Here is a 17,014-nt window from a genome sequence, read left to right on the forward strand (position 1 = left end):
TTCAAGTTTTCGTCGCAAGAAAAGCTGATTGGCTGGAAACCAAACCGCAGCATTTGTTTTGGGATCAGTCGATAATTTATCCATGTCAATAACAGTTCACATTTTCCTGAGCTTGGGGTTATATTAAAAGTAATTAAAGCTCAATACATACTCATTAATTAATAATAGGGCTATGATCAATCTCCATCTGAGGAGGTATGTGACATGGGGTTGAGAGGTCTTCAAAAAGATGGTAAGAGGGCCTTGAGTTGTCATTTTAACTTTATTTTAGGTCAAAAACTATTATTTTCCCATTAAAGCTATTCCTTTTGTAATTGAATATTATTGTTTCTTTATTCCGCATTTCTATACACATACATTTATCTACAAAAAAAAATATTGTTGGGAAGTTGTGATCAGTTGGTGCCAATGCAGGATATCAAGCAGCAGGAGACAGTCAATATGATGTAGACAAGAGAATTAAAGAAAGGCAAAAGATAATTAAATCTAATTTTAAAAAACAATATTAAAATATAGAATATGTATATAATATACAGAGGCCTTTCACTACCAGATATTGTTCGTATAGAAATGCGCTTGAGCAAAGTTCAGTGTCACAGGATGATAGAAGGAGGATGTAAACTAGTATAATGAGATATTCAAATAGACGTGTCATTATATGCATGTATAGACTGGTTATACAAGTATGGTATTCAAAAATAATATGAATTTAGAAAGGTATTTATGTGTGTGTGTGTGTGTGTGTGTGTGTGTGTGTCAATGTTTACAGTTAGGAATTCACCATCATATACTAAGTTACAGTATATTTCCTATAGTACCAAAATACCAAGATGACTCATATTTAAATGTATCGCAACACACAGACAAGAAATGCGCACACAAATTAATTAAACATGAAATCTAAACTATTAATAAATACACTTCTACTAGTGTCACAGTCTCAGTGCCCTTTGTTTACACTGAGTTCATCTGTAGTGCCACATCAGCAGCACGCTGCTCATTAGGACGGTTGTTTTCTTTCTGTAGGACTACAACTCCCATGTATCCCTGCCAGTCTGAGCACTGCGTTCATGCTGAGCAGCAGCAAACTGCAACATGCACGCTGTTATCGAACATGAGACGGGAAGCTGTTGTGTTTGACCCTTCAAAATAAAATGATGACGCCTCTCGGTTGTGAACATTAGCACGAAGAATAAAATAAATCAAAACACATTGGTCACATTCGCTACACGGCTCTTTCTTTTTATTAGTGATCGACACTTACTGATTGATGATTTACTCGCTTTACTTTAAACAATCAATTTACATTTTCACATGAATTAGATCAAATTAGCACAAACAAACTCAAATAGGTCTGCTAATTAGTGTTGAGGGATATTGGTATGTAGAAGTGGACATGTACTGTTTATTTTGTAAGTCAGAATTAATTTAATTTAAATTAGTCATTGAGCTCAATAAATCTTATATATTATTTATACTACTTAGGATATTTGCGATGGGTTATATTTCATAATGTTCAGCCACGCACTAGACTTATCTTGATATTTAATTTGGGCTGTAAATTCTATAGAATACTATAGAATACACACATATGTATGTATATATATATATAAGGTATATATATTGCTTTATAATGTCTTCTATATAAAACATTCACCCCTGCTCTTGTTGAGGGTTGAAGTTGTTGTGAATGAAGGTTGCTAAGCTCTATGAGACAAATTGTGATTTGTAAATATTAAGATTAAGATTAAGATGCATTTATTTGTCCCAAACACATGCACAGACATGCAAAGGCACACTCATGCAGGTAGGGAAATGTAACCTCTGCTTTTAACCCATCTGGTGCAGGACAAACAGAGCAGTGAGCAACCATGTAAGTTGGGGGAGTAAGGTGCCTTGCTCAGGGGCACTAGACAGGTTAGGGAGACTCTTGGATTTTTGGACAGATCAATCCAGGTTCCTCTTTTTAGTCTCTCCGTGGAGTCAAGTTTCTGCCACTAGACCACCGCCTCTCCCCTATGGGCCTCCACGAATAAAATATAATTGATTGATACACATTTCAGAAAATGCATATATGATGTATCAGCTAAACTGTTCCACATTTTGCTGCAACACTATCAAACCCCATCCTGGGTGCGCTTTAGTGAAGGCTTTTACTTTGAAAGGCCACACCAGGATCCCTTCAACTCCTCCATCTGACTTGACGCTCGTCTCGCTTCTCCACGGTGCGCCCACACCCACCCTGCACTGGCTGCAGTTCGAGGCGGCGCAGCCTCTGCAGTGTCTGCGGGACATTGTCTCCACGGTGCGGCTGTTCTCCAGAAACACCTCTGCGGCCTCAGCGGTTCCGAGCACAGCCGGCCTCCCTGCACCGCTCCCCCGCGTCAACAGTTCCATTCATCCCGCTGCCTGGCACTGAGGCGTGTGCGCTCTGCGGCTGCTGGCATCACCATCCATGTTCGGTCAATGAGGATAGAGGCTTGTTTACTGTGCATCATCTGAGCCGAGCAGACGTGTGACTGGCACCATGAGCAGCACCGGTAAGAACATGTCTCTTATACACTTCCTCGCCCCTGCACTTGTTTTGATTCCATGCTTAAAAAGCAATTCCCATTATATAGTAACATCTATTCAGGGCGTCTAGCTGTGATGTTCACTCATTGCTTTGTCCTATTATTACACAACCTGCAGTAGCATCACTATGTGTGGTAAACTATACACTATGCATTTATAATGTAGAGCCTAATTCCCCTATATCTCCCAGAGATCGTCAGCATCAGTTTGCCCCCCCCCCCCCGGAAATTTAAAATGTGTCCATTTAAAAACATTGAATGTCATGTGTATGAGTCGTAACGCCCACAGTGGGTATGGTGGCCCTTTGAATCATGTTGCCCTGCGGTCCCTCCCGGTGTGAAGAGGCATGGCCGTTGTCCCCAGCAGGCCGGACTCCTGGTGGTCTGCTGTCACGGCCGGCTCCGTCTCTGAGGAAAGACTCAGCCAGTGCAACGAGAAGCCTGGTCCTCATTTGAATCCCGTGTGTGCTGTGGAGTCCCGCAGCAACACTGCACTGTTTGTTTTGCAAATGGAAATAAATGCACACACTTTGTGCCAGAAGTAGCACATCATAACTTGTGCAGCTGCTTCATATCAGAGACCGTCTGAGCGTGGGGTGTGGCTGTGGATACATTGTCAAAGGAGAAGATCTAAATTCTACATCAAGGTGCAAGTCATGGTTTGAATATTTGCCTTACTGTTTGGGAATTACTGTATTCTTCTCATTCTTACCTGAATGAAAATATTTAATGCTTACGTGACATCAGCTGACATTTTGCTAAAGAGCCCCCTTAAAAAAAATGAAAATTCCAATCCAATACAATTGAAGTAACTGGTGACAGATTCTTCAAACATAAAAAAAACACAAACCACATAGACAATTTGTGAATTTTCATTTTCGGGTGAACTATCCCTTTAAGGTACTCCACATTGGAATATAGGTGAAGACAGGATGCTTTCAGGAAATGTCCCCAAGTCAGATATTCTCATTTTGCACAGCATGATGATATTTAAAAGGTTGTCCTTTTCAAAACTAAGCTCAGATATGTCCGTCCCTGAGCTGGAATCAACATGACGGGAAAGTTATCTAACATGCATTTCCTCTTGTGCTTTTCCTGCTCACTGAACTCATTTGGCAGTCATAACAGCGAAAACCACAAAAGTGAAAAATACCTCTTCATGTCAACCATTAGGGCAAAAGTAGGGCATATTGTTTATCGGGTCCTATTTTGCATCTAAACCTCCAATCAGTTTTTTTTGCTAATTAGAAAGCTAACAGTCTTACCATTAGTTTACCCTTATGGTCACTATTCAGAACAGAACCCATTTTTTTTTGTGAAAGTGAAAAGCTGTTCATACCAGCCTCCAGTTCAGGAACAGCAGCAACATGTCCGCCGAAAAGACAACAAAAGGGTCTCAACATATTGGTGGCAAATAGCTCTACTTTCTTGTGACCGCTGACGACAGTTACAAAGTAAAATCTAGGCGAACAAGGGAAGTTGGAGAAAAGTCCACCTAGTTGAAACAATGACATCTTTCCCTCTAACATCACTATGTCAATGCAGCATAAACATTGGCTTTATATCAAAGAATTTCCCCCGGACATTCGCATCTTCTTCGGGAGAGGTTGCTCCCGATAAGCAATATCCGTTAGTTGGGTGTGTCTGCTTGAGAGTGAGTGAGATCCAGGTGGATTTGAATATATCCGTCTCGCAAAAATTACATTTTCATGCAGGCATCAGCCTCTATAGAGGGATTGTCTGATAAAGAGTAGAGTAACTTGTTGTTTCACTGTACATGTTTTTCTTTGCTTCAAAGCCCGGTGATAAACACGCTAGATTTGGGAATTTGTTTCCTTTTACTTACATTGGGGGTTAAGCGTCTTGCCCAAGGACACTTCTGTATGCAGCTGGGGAAGACTGGGATCGACCAGCCGACCTGCTGGTTGGAGGAATACCGCTCTACCCCTCAGCCACAGCTGCCCCATCTTTTATATAATAAAAAATAGAATGACAGTAGCCTTCCATCCAATGAAATTTCACCATCTGAGCCTGAAAAGGTTACTACTGTGTCAATATGTGTAATAACAATGATCAGTCACAAACTGCAAACAGTATATGAGAGTGATCCTGCAGTTTGTACTCTGGCAGTGTAATATTGGTTTCTCCATTGTCAAACACAATGTTTCTCTATAACAGTATTTCTAAACAATTCAAACGTGCAGGTCTCAGTTGAATAAAGTTGAGTTTCAAATCAAGATTCGGTTGAGTAGGGTTTGAAGTAAAGGGCTGATGGATTGAGGACTGGCCGACTAATGCCAGTGTGACTGCATTTTAAGTCTATTTGGCAAACCCCCTAGTTGCTAGTATGCTAGTCTTCTAGTTTCTCACTTCTAGAATCATGTGGCATTCCATGGGATTCCTGATCAAACGGAAAGCCTGTAGGTACTTTAGATTATCCATCCATCCATTATATATACCTTTTAAAGGTAGAGAGTCGGGTGAACTCTGGACAGATCACCGTCCCACCCTAGTTTGCAATGTACAATTCTGAATCATTCGATCCTTACAAGGAAATGATTTCTCTTGGCATCCTGCCAGTCTCCTGTGTGACGCCAAATGAGTCTTGGATTTGTTGTTCTCTTAAAAAAAAGAGAGAAAGGGGATCTGTATTTACAGATTTCAAAGTCTATTCGCTCGGTGCCACCTTTGTTTGATAGTGTATACCTGGTCAACCCACAGGAGTGGTGCACTTGAGTTTGAGGAAATCTCTCAGAACAGGCGTGGCACGATGTACACGCCCCGAGGGAAAGCTGAGCAGTATAATCCATCTGCAGGCCGGTCTGCATTCTTTCAAAACCAGTAAAAAAATATTTAACGCACTTTATCTTTAGTTGATCACATCTGCACAGCAGCAGAATGTGCAGCAAAAGCTACAACAGGATGGATTACTACCAGGCCCAATGTTTAGCTCCTCGCTGTCCTTCACTGAGACTGGCAGCAATGAGCCCCTTCACCCCAAGGAATACTTATCAGTGACTAATAAAGGATGGATGACCAGAGGATAGCCCGTTAATTCCAGCTCAGATTACATCCACAGGTCACACAAGGAGATGCCTGATCAATACTGCTCCTCTGGCAGTTTTTTGTCCTGTTGTGTACATCTAATGCAATGAGTACGAACCTACTGACCCTGGGATCAATATAACTTTCATTCAGTCTATCAGTGAAGCCTTATGTCTCTGTAAAACACAGTGTGGTGCAAAGAGTGATGACAACTGTCACCTCAATACTCCTCCCCCTGGCATCAGGGTCAGCAATAACAGCAGTGGTATAAGGAGATTCCAGGCGCCTGCCCAGTCACATGAAGCCATTGGTGAATTGATCCTGATCTGGAGATCTGCACTGGTCTAAAACCCAGTCTGCACCCTTATCTATCTATCTATCTATCTATCTATCTATCTATCTATCTATCTATCTATCTATCTATCTATCTATCTATCTATCTATCTATCTATCTATCTATCTATCTATCTATCTATCTATCTATCTATCTATCTATCTATCTATCTATCTATCTATCTATCTATCTATCTATCTATCTATCTATCGATCTATCTACTTAAAGGTCCCGTGAGGAGTATTTATAGGATATTGGCAGAAAATTAAATTTTCACAAGTGTATAATCTATAGAAGAACCAATTTGTTCGTTTCCTCAGAATGATCCCTTCATATTTACATCAGGAGAGGGTCCTCTTTCATGGAGTTCACCATGTGGCACCACCATGTTTCTACAGTCCTTCCTACAAGTCCTGGCCTTTGACCCTGGGCAACACTGGCTCTACAGATGGCCTTTACATTTGTTTGTTACCAGTATGTTCTCCTGCACACTTGGAAAGGCCGGGGTATGTAACTGGTTGCAATCTGCAACCACACCACTAGATGCTACTAAATCCGACACACTGAATCTTTAACACTCTGTTAAGTCACTGTTTAAAATCCCAGCATCTTCAATGCAGATAATACCTTGCATTAGATCTAACTATGATGCAGTAAATCCTGGTTAAGTACTAGCTAGTGAGAAATTACAGCCACACAAACAAACACACGCGTGTACACACTATATGATTATCTTTCAGCATTTAGGACAGGGTTGCAATAATTCTGGTTCCCTCCGGCTCTGTGTCGTTAAATACTGTCACAAGTCCTGAGGCGCAGCAGGAGGTATGAGCCGAAAGCCACGGGCACTCAGTGTGTGTGTGTTTGTGTCTCCTTGTATGTAAAGAATGATGATGTTCACACCTGCTGTTTGCACTCAACATAGTGTTTGTACAGGAGACGATTGGCTGAGAACAGAGAGAAAAGAATGGTACATCTGTATGAATGATAATATGTGTGTGCGCGTGTGTGTGTGTGTGAAGCCCAAAATCTGTGAAATTGATTCTAAACCGAAACCAACAAGTGTGTGATATTTTCACACATGGACACGGATATAATAAATATTCAAATCACTTCAATCTTAGTAGTTGTTAGTAACATGATCCCTTAAATTAATTTTCAGAGGCTCTTCTACAGTTTATATTGCAGTCTTAATAATAAACAAGAGAGGTGGTTGAAATCTACAGACATTTTTTGTATTTTGACAAATCTTTAAGCTCAATTTCAAAATGTATTTTAATGATGTGTGAATGCTGAAGCGCTGAAGGTGGCATATTAGCATGAGTTTCAGCTGAGCGACAAATTTGCTCTCATTCTGAGGATCAATGAAAGTGTCTGCACTATAGACTGTTTATAAAGACGGGCAAAGATGGATAAAGGGCTGCTGAATGGACCAACAGTGGACACAACTTGGTGGTTAGATCCAGACTGGAGTCAGGCCGACCCAACGCAACTTCTTCCTGAGATAAATACCGGCTGACCTCTCTAGTGCGAAGCCCCCCCCCCCCCCCCCCCTGCGTGCAATAGGCTACACACACATGCACACACACACACACACAGCAGTAATCAAAACCGAAATGTGGAGTGGGCTTGTGACATTTCCCTGCAGCCTGCGGTTTTTAAATGGGCCTTTGATGAAGGCAGGGATGGCACGTTGTTCATCCTGCCTGACTCCATGGGTTGAATAGTTCATCACTGTATAGCAGTGGTTCCCAATCGTTAATATTTTATATTAAAATGCACTTTTTATAGGCTCTGTTAAAATGCAGTGAAAATATAGATCTTATTACAAGGTGAACAACTCTTGTGGCAGTTAAACTGGAACCGCTCACTGGTTACACTTGAAAATATGCGCTGCTGTTCTTTTAAGCCCCGATGAGAGTGCAGCTAGCCGCTGTGAGCTAGCTGGATTTTACGGTTCTCGACCTCTCAGTCCGGTGTTTGTCACCCCTCACCCAGAGCCGGCTCTGTCTGGGTCCGAAGGGGCTAGCTTTTGGAGCTAGACCTCCTACTTGAAGAGAGCAGTGAGTGAACTCCTCAGGCGCTCATGGAGACGTATAGCTTTGCAGTGTTGGCAGTAAACGCAACAGAATTACGTCTATGACAAAATGTCATCTAGGAAATTCTCAAGGATCAATTAATCGATTGTCGATTAATTATGCCCATCCCTCGTTTTTACTAACAGTCACTAACCTACCTGTAACTTTTATTGGCAGTGTAATTATTTAGTTGAATATGGGTATACATGAGTATTTTTGGCAATGCGACTTGGCTATTTAGACTATTTAATAATGCATGATTATTTATAGCTCAGTTTGAAAATGTAATGGGCTTTTTCACTTTGAAAACGCAAATAAAATGTTCTCCCCATGTACCCCCTGAACCACTTTGCGTACCCCTGGGGGTACATGTACCCCAGTTTGGGAACCGAGGCTGTATAGCATACTGCCAGTATTGACTATTTTTATTCTTTTGAGATTTGAAAAGTCAGCACAAACTGAAGGGACTCCATCAATGGACGCAGCAAAGCTTTTTCTTAGAGTAACACAGCTTATTTGCCGTTCATCCCAGGGTCAGATTCTTATAGTACAAAGATATAAGTGTGTTTAGTGTAAAGAATTGATTAAAAGTGAATGACGGCATCAAACTGCAAAAGAAATGTAAACTTTATTCAAAAGGAAATGAGAAGCCTTCCGTCGCCAATCCTCCGAACATTTCACATCCACCGACTCAAACACTGTGTTCATTCCAGTGTGTGGCGTGCATGGAGCTTCCTATTTAATTGAGTCATTTGGGTTGAACATGCATGAGCGTGTGACATTTAGCTGTGACAGCAGTCGCCGAGGTCGGCCGTGCGTTTTACTGCGAGCTGCATGGAGCGGTGCACAGGGTTGTGTTACAGGCTGTGTTCAAGCAGCTGTAGCATGTTGATTAAAGCTGCGGTTGAGCTGATAGTATAAGGAAACTGTTCATGTGATTCTTTAGCGGATGACAAGGGGGTTACAACTGATACACACACACACAGACAAATGCAGTGTCATTGTGGTGCGTGAGTGTGGGAGCTCAGTTATACAGCTTGAGTTATTTTATTGCTGGTAGCTGGGTGTGTGTTTGTGATGTGATTTGTCATGGTTTTGTCTCTGCATCCATGTCCTCAGGGAAAACTCCACAAAGAATCTCAATGACCAAATGCTGGGTGTGTTGAAACTGCTGCATTACGGCCAGTAGGTGGATGTGTTATGTTCTGGTGAGGTCATTTGACCTTCAAATGAAACAGACTGCCCCCACATTTTTGTGAATGTTTGTTTATGTGGGTTTGACAACAGTAAGAGAAAATAACTAGCACTTTGTGAATGACACAGTGTTTGGAAATAAAAGTTAAAATTTTTCCTAAATTATTTCACAAATTAAGTTTCACAGATATTTCCACAATCTATTCCTATGCATTCTAATTGATCCTATGTTAATTTAAGTTTACACTGGTACAGTGGTTTGCACACTGTGTATAAAGATGTGAAGATTGTGGTTAGTGTAATTTGAGAATCTAAATTGCCCTTAGATATGAATGTGAGCGTTGATGTTATACCTCACTTCTCGCCCATTATCAACTTGGAGTGACTCCAGGCCCCAGCAACCATCAAAGGATAAGCAGTAGCTAATGGATGGATTGCTGAAATCTTCCCAATCCTCATGACCACAGTTAAGGGTTAAAATCTAGAGCAACTGGTCAATTGAGGAATTTGCATCTGGACTCATCACCCTCTTCACCAGTCCAGTCCAGTAAAACACCTGCATGACTCCAGATGTGAAAATACACCACATTAAGCTTGTGCTCCATCTTACCCTACACCAGGAAGAAGATTCTGAAAGACTTGACCTCCAGCTTAATGAACTGCTTCCAGTTTTCAAACTGGAAAAACCTTATGGCTTGTCTGGAAATGTCAACATAGTGATTATTTGAGTTTAGCTTAGCAGGAGAGGATTCCACTTGTGGAGACACAGACTGGGGAAAGCATATGTTTCCCACATGAAAGCACTGAGTGGTATGGTGAGGCAAGATATTGAAAATAGTGACTTGACTCGAATGGATCTCCCTACTATCTGGTTAGTGGTTGAACCAGTCAGTCAGCTTGGAAAGCCATAATGAATGAGTGCGTCTGCTTTGACTGTCCAGGTTAGCAATACTCACTATTGTCAATCCAGTTGCTCAACCTGAACAACTTTGTAGTTTGTTTATCTTTGCGTCACATGAGCTAGCACTCCTACAGCGGCAGGCGCACTTGACCTTCATTGTCATGTGCCAGACATCATCATTCAAAACACACAGTATTGCTGAGGGAAGAATCTGCCATTGCTTAGGTTTCGGTAAAGATCAGAATAAAGACTTCCTTGAGGTTAGAGGACCTTTTTTGTCATGGTTACAATAATAATAAACAAAGTTATAGAATGGTCAGTTCACACAGGAAACAGCTGTCTCGTCACCTGGCTTCCTCCTTTCATCCCGTCATAATTACTATGGCCACTAGAGGTCAACATATAATTATCGTGACTGTGAGTCATAAGAAGCCGCAGGGTTTTTCTTTTTGAGGGGTTGGGGCAGTCTATGATGTTTAAGTCCTTACAATAACGCAACAACTATTTTAAGGTGATAAACTCAAGCTATGTGTAGGGTCTGTCTGAAGGAAGAAGGACATGTTGTCCTTTGTGTTATTGAAATGCATCATGGGAATGTGTCCAGCTACCTTGAGAGCTAACACTGCACTTTAAACTTGGGTCAAATTACTGCTATGTGGTGAGAGGGAGAGAGAGACACAAAGATCAATGAGCGTCAGTGAATTATTCATCGGTTCACTTTCTCCTGAGTGTGTGTGTGTTTTTTTATGCGGATGTGTTTGTGTTCTTATGCTGTGATTGATCATTTGTGGAGACTGGATGTGGATTTAATATACCTGTGCCCACAGTTGGTATAATTTCCTTTTCCTTTTTTTCTTTTTCTTAACTTACCTATCCTTACCTTTTCTTACCTTGTCTTCTTTCCTTTCCTTCCTTTACATTTCTCATGTTGCCTTTTAATCTTTTCCATCTCCCATCTTGTTTCCTTTCCTTGTCTTGTTTTGCTTTGCCTTTCGTTTCCTTGCCCTGCCCTGCCTTTCCTTTTTTTCTGTTTTACCTCCCCATCTCTCCTTCCTTCCATTCTTTAAACAGCTTCCCGGTAAGAGAACCAATTAGCCAGACTAATGCTTCCAAATGAGGCTGCGTGCCGTGTTTTTTAGACGATTTTCAAAGTAGGAACCTTAATGTGGGTCAGACTTGTGTGCTTTTTGTGGTGTTAATTCTCTGCTTAAGAGCAGAAGAAAAACGCTGTGAAGACAGATTTACTTCATGTTTTGCTTCTCTGGTGATCACTAATCCTGAACATCAGCTTAAGTGTACAGCACCATTTCTCTCTCAGTGTGGGTTGTGTGGGTTTCTACACTTGTGCGGTTCAAACGCGGATGGAGAAACGCTAGTTTACAGTAAAGATTGGATTTGGAAAGTTTTTCAACTGAAAAAAAATATTGATTATTCCGCCTGCAGCTCAGCAGATGGAAGTATAAGTCAATACTTCCTGTATTTTACACTAGAAGCCTTTGGCTCAAACGCCATAATCCATCTTTTTCTTCGTAGGCACATCTGCAGGAAGTGAGGGAATTAGTCAATGAGAACATTGTGTCAGTTAAAAAGGAGAAAGTCCAAGCCACAGAGTTGAGACTGTGACATCATACTGATGGAATTAATGTTGTGTGAATGTACATTACCCAGAATTTTCCTCCGCCTTTATCGAGAACTTGCCATTGTATGTTATATGATGTTGTAGTCGGCCACAGTCACAGCTACTATTCATTGATTTTGTGAAGCAGGGAAGGGGGAAGAATGAGAGAGTGGAGGAAAAGAGGTGGAAGAGGAAAGAGTTAAAGAGGAGGAAGAGAGGTTGGAGAACGTCAGCTTAGGTCACATAGCAGTTACTGGAGAGACCCCTCCTGTTCTCGCCCTCCTTCCATACGTCCTTGAACTCGTTGCCACTGGATACCGCCTCATCCAGCCTCCTCCTCGCTTCAGGCAAAAGCTAGTGCTGACGGTGTGTGTGGTTGTTTGGGTGGTTTCTCTCAATGTCAGATATTTAATCTGCATGGTGTTCCCCCATGTTTATGTCCATAAATACACCTCAGCCAACACTTTGCCTCCGCACAACACCAGCTCCTCACCACCTTGCAGTTTAGATATGCGGTATCTACTGCGCTCTGTCTTTGATGTCAGGGAGGGGGTGCATTTGCAGAACTGAACAACAAAAATATGCAGTTGCACCCACTTTCTGCCACCTGTTCATATGAGCAGTGCACACAAATCCATCTGCACTCCCACATGGAGACGAGTGAGCCTCCCTCTGGCTGCAGCGAGCATAATCCTGAAAATAGGGAAAGCAAGTCTCCGTAGCTCAGTTTCATGACCTCTATTTCAGTGGCTGCTCATCCATTTGGTTAACAGATCTCGACCGCAGACCTACAAATGACATTAGTGTGGTTGTGCAAAGAAATGTGACCCGACAGCGCTGGGGTATGTCGTTTAACATTTCCGCGACAGGAAATTATGCTGCGGACGTTTTTGGAAAGTGAGGGCATGTTTGAGAGCTTCTGAATAACCACTAAAGAGTAACTTTTTTCAAAAGTAATGCTTTTACTTAGCGCTCCTCCCCGCCGAGTGCCTTCAGAATTGACAGATCCTCATGCATTTGCCCGTGATACAAAATTATCTGTGTTGCAGCTTATTTTTCAAAAATTAGTATATTAGTATAGATCATGGCAAACATCTTTGCTCTCTCTGACTTAAAGGAACGGATGGAGCTTTGTAAATGGGGAAGAATAATGTCACATAAAAAAAAAATAGTACCACTACTACTATCATAAAACAAAATACTGCTTCTACTGCACTACTATTGTACTACTTCTTTTATACTATGTATACTACTTCTATACAACAACAACTGCTAATCCTAGTATGCTACTACTACTACAACTACAAGTAATAATAATATAAAAATGATAATAATAATAATGTCATGGTGATGTAATCAGGGTTACCTGAGTAACAAACTACAGTTGTGGTGGTCAGTGATAAAAACATCCTTTGTTGCATCATGGGAAATTATGTGTTTTCACGACTTCTGCCACTTTAGTTTGTCTCTTGTGCTCTTGCGTCCTCCAACTTCATGGTAGTGCCTCTCAAGCAAGTACAACAGCTGTGCTCAAATTTGTCAGATAAAGTGCAAAAGGAATTTCGTTTATCAAGTTTTTGATCAGTTATGATGAAGATTTCCGAGGTTATACTTTCATTCAGCCTCTGTGATCAACATCACTGCCTGGACATGTGGAGTGGCAGACATTTTAGGAGAAATGAAACATACATTTATCCCAGACCTGTAGTATATTGTAATGAACCGGACATTTTTTTTTCTTAGTTGGAGACCTATAGTTAAAGCATTATAGAATTAAAAATATACACTTTTCATTGAAATTACTACTATTTCATTTCAAACTCTGTCACATCCTCTAACCAGGGGCAATATATTCTTCTCCATGGCAAACCAGTGTGTCCCTGCTTTCCATCAAACTGGGTATATGAGCTGAATGACCCTGTATGCCCTCACTCCTGCAGTGAAAGGAAATAAGTAATATCCTAAAAAATTGGATATTTGCATATCTAAATGTTAGCTGCCTTTTCCTCAGCAATAACGGCCCCACCTACAGCTTAAATTGTGCTGCTTCAAACTCCGCTTGGACTTGGGATTGGAGTCGATAGTGCATTGCAGAGGCTCACACACACATGTACGCACACACACAGCAACAAAGACTGAGAGAGAGAGAGACAGAGAGAGAGAGAAAGAGAGAGAGAGGGACCCACATCCCATTCTTTGAGCCCTCTGTGTGCTTTTGGGGCTCACACCTCATTCGCTGATCCTCTAACCAAGCTGCCAGTATTCCAGTATCCCAGTATTCCCAGTAGAGATATGGTCATCTGGACCTTTTGAAGTGCAGCTTTTTCAACCGATGGTCTGGTTCACTTTAGTGCAGCAGGATAAATCCTGTATTAACCTGCCATAAAATGATCCAGTGGTTTCCTGTTGGAGTTAGAGCAGAGCGAGGAGTAATTGATGAAGTCTAGAAAGCTTGTGCCTGCGTGAGAGGAATGTCAATGACTGTAGGGGAATGCTGGGAGAGGTGAGAGATATGGATACAATCATATTGGTGTCGTTTTTTTGTAGTATAAAAAACTTTCCATTCAATCGCCAGACGTGTTTTTACTACATTTCCATAATGCAGCAGTAACTTTGCTGAGAACTCTGCCAGCATAAAAAAAAGAATAAAACTAAAATAATCCATTTGTCAGTCAGCACCCTTTTCATTTACACTGAGAACCCTCTCAAAACTCCAAAAGAGCGGAGCTAATCTCTGAGTTTACTCAAGTCAAGGCAATGCTTTGGAGTTTTACCATGAAATCTAATAACTCTGGGTGCTACATATTAGATTGAATTGGTTGCTTTATCTTAGAAGTTATGAAATCAGGCCATTTGTTGTTTTGAATCCCTGCACTGAAAGGGAGACATGGGAGGTGGGGAGCCAAAGAGGCCAGATCCAGATAATAAATCCCCCAAAGCGTCCAGCTGATCAGGCATGCTCTCTCTGGATGTCTCTCTCTCTCTCTCCTTCCTTGTCTTTTTTTGAGGAAGTAAATAAAGCATGTTCAGGATGATAGATTCTGCTGAAACCAGAATGCTGCAGCCTGCACAAATCTGCCTGAACCCCTGCAAAGTACTCTGCACCCGAGGGAAGAGAGAGAGAAGTAAAGGGGTTCTGTTTGTTCTGTGACTGCGAAGATGTTTTCATGCTGAATTGAAAACCTACAGTATGCAGGTATCTGTCATAGTGTGGGTTCAACATTTGTTCCAATGCCACATAAGACAGGTTCCTTGCAGGAAGATTGCAGAAATCTGGCTAAACCCAGATTGTCATTGATCGCAGTCAGAGGGGAAAAATCAGCCGAGTCACTGTTTCTCAGTCAGAACTTTTCACTAGAAGAGTGAATTGTTTTTAATTTCCCAAATAACCCAGCATGGCTTCTCATGACAGCAGTTCAAAGGGCCATTTTATCATCACACTCTGCATTTTCAGCCTCATAAATGTCATCGTGTGGCTGTAAATCGTGTTGTGGTTTCATTATCTTGGCTCGACTGGAAGTGGCAGCGCTCTGTTTCGGTCCCACGTTTGGATTTGTTGTAGACGCCCCTCGGCAGCGCTGGTGCTGGATGATTTGCAATTCAGATCCTGTGCCTTTTTTCTTTCACTCACTCACACACACACACGCACACACACACACACACACACACACACACATACACACACCCACACCCACACCCACACATACACACACGAGAGATGTCCATGTGGCTGAGTCACATGGCAAAGACTGCCATGCACCCTGTTTGCCCCTGAAGCTTCCTACTGTTTACTGAGCACTTCCTTTCGTTTGTGTTCCACTGGCGATCCGTCACAGCTTCAGATGACAGGGACAGAAAGGAAAGAGGAGAGGAGGGCGTGTGAGAAAAGCAGGGGATGGAGTCAGAGATGAAATGAGGCCATGCGCAGTGCTCAGTCCCACTGGCATGTGTCCGCTCGCTGACCATCAGCCCAGCTCTCATGCTCTTCTCCGGAACATCCTGTCTGTTATTTTTGGTACTTTTTTACTAACCTCCTCAATGGGCTCCTGCTGGGTCTGGCTTGGCGGAGTCGATACTCATTCACCTGCAGTGTCCTGGCTTTGAATGCAGCCATGCTGTGCCTGTCCTCCATCTACCAGTGTTCATGTGACATCCTTTGTTTCTAGGACAGTCCTGGAATATTCCAAAGCTGGAACATAGTGGTCGGGATGGTGACAGTATGGAGATGCAGCCATATTTCACTGGATAAATTAAACCACTGATCTGTTGCTGGCACTGAAGAATCAGATATAATAACCAAAGAGATATTGGATAACCGCAGCGTCAAAACCGCACAGGTGGACTTTATGAAGGCACGTCAGGAAGATTCATGGTCTCACTGAGGTGGAGAGGATACATCCTCTGGGAACCATGAATGTCAGTATAAAAAAATGTGCCAAAATATTAAATTGATTTTGACATATTCAATTAAACCAAGTCCGAGAAAGGATTAACAGGGCTCCAAACTGTTTCAGGGGAGGCATATTCAATGGAAGTGAAGAAAGCAGAGATTAGCGTGGTTATCAATAGGAGATCATGTCAGTATGTGATTTGGTTAAAGAGTCCAGAGATATAGTTGTAATGTGTATGGATCTTTTATCTATTCTAACATTTGACTGTTTGCCCATTTGCTGAGTGTCTATGGGTTCAAACAACATAATCATGGTTACATAGGAACCCAGCAACTGAACCAAACTAGACAACTTAACTAAGATGGAATGATGCTGCACTTTTTTTCTAGCTTTATCTGGGTGGGGCAAGATTCACAGTTGCTGACTTTTAAAATCCCTGCACTAAACAACTGAAAACATGTTTCATTTGCTGAGAACCACGATTGCCTTTACAAAACACGGACCAAATTGTTATGGCAGATGTTTCACCGGATAAATGAGAACTGCTGGCTGAGCTAGAAGAAAAGTCAGATGATTGTGAATCAGAAGGCGCCGTCCTCTATAGGGACCAAGAATCTCTGCACAAAATTGTCAATCCAGTAGATTGCTTTCAGACGTGCATTGAACTCTGGAGAACCTCCGGACATTTTCCACAGGGGCTGTATGTGTGAATGCAACGTATTAGTGTGAGCCCCTGGACTTTCTCTGTAGTTTCTGCGGCCAGCCCCAGAAGTAAAAACTCCACAGAAAGACTGGAGGAGCAGATCTGAGATCATAGCAGGAAATCCCTTTCAGGATTCACAGCAAGCGAACTGGCATCACCGTCCCCAGATCCTTGCTG

At 41.9% G+C, this 17,014-nt stretch overlaps 1 protein-coding gene across 1 annotated transcript in view; it reads left to right on the top strand.

The window, feature by feature from the left end:
• Positions 1–2,255: 2,255 nt before the first annotated feature.
• The window catches only part of ablim2 (actin binding LIM protein family, member 2), a 77,106-nt gene continuing 62,347 nt past the window's right edge, over positions 2,256–17,014 (top strand). Inside the window, exon 1 of the mRNA XM_062383942.1 lies at positions 2,256–2,540. Within this exon, the coding sequence (XP_062239926.1) occupies positions 2,528–2,540 (13 nt within the window). The 5' untranslated portion in view covers positions 2,256–2,527. The remainder of the gene's footprint in view (positions 2,541–17,014) is intronic.

This window comes from Platichthys flesus, chromosome 24, assembly GCF_949316205.1.
Source record: "Platichthys flesus chromosome 24, fPlaFle2.1, whole genome shotgun sequence".
NCBI classification, from domain to species: Eukaryota; Metazoa; Chordata; class Actinopteri; order Pleuronectiformes; family Pleuronectidae; genus Platichthys; species Platichthys flesus.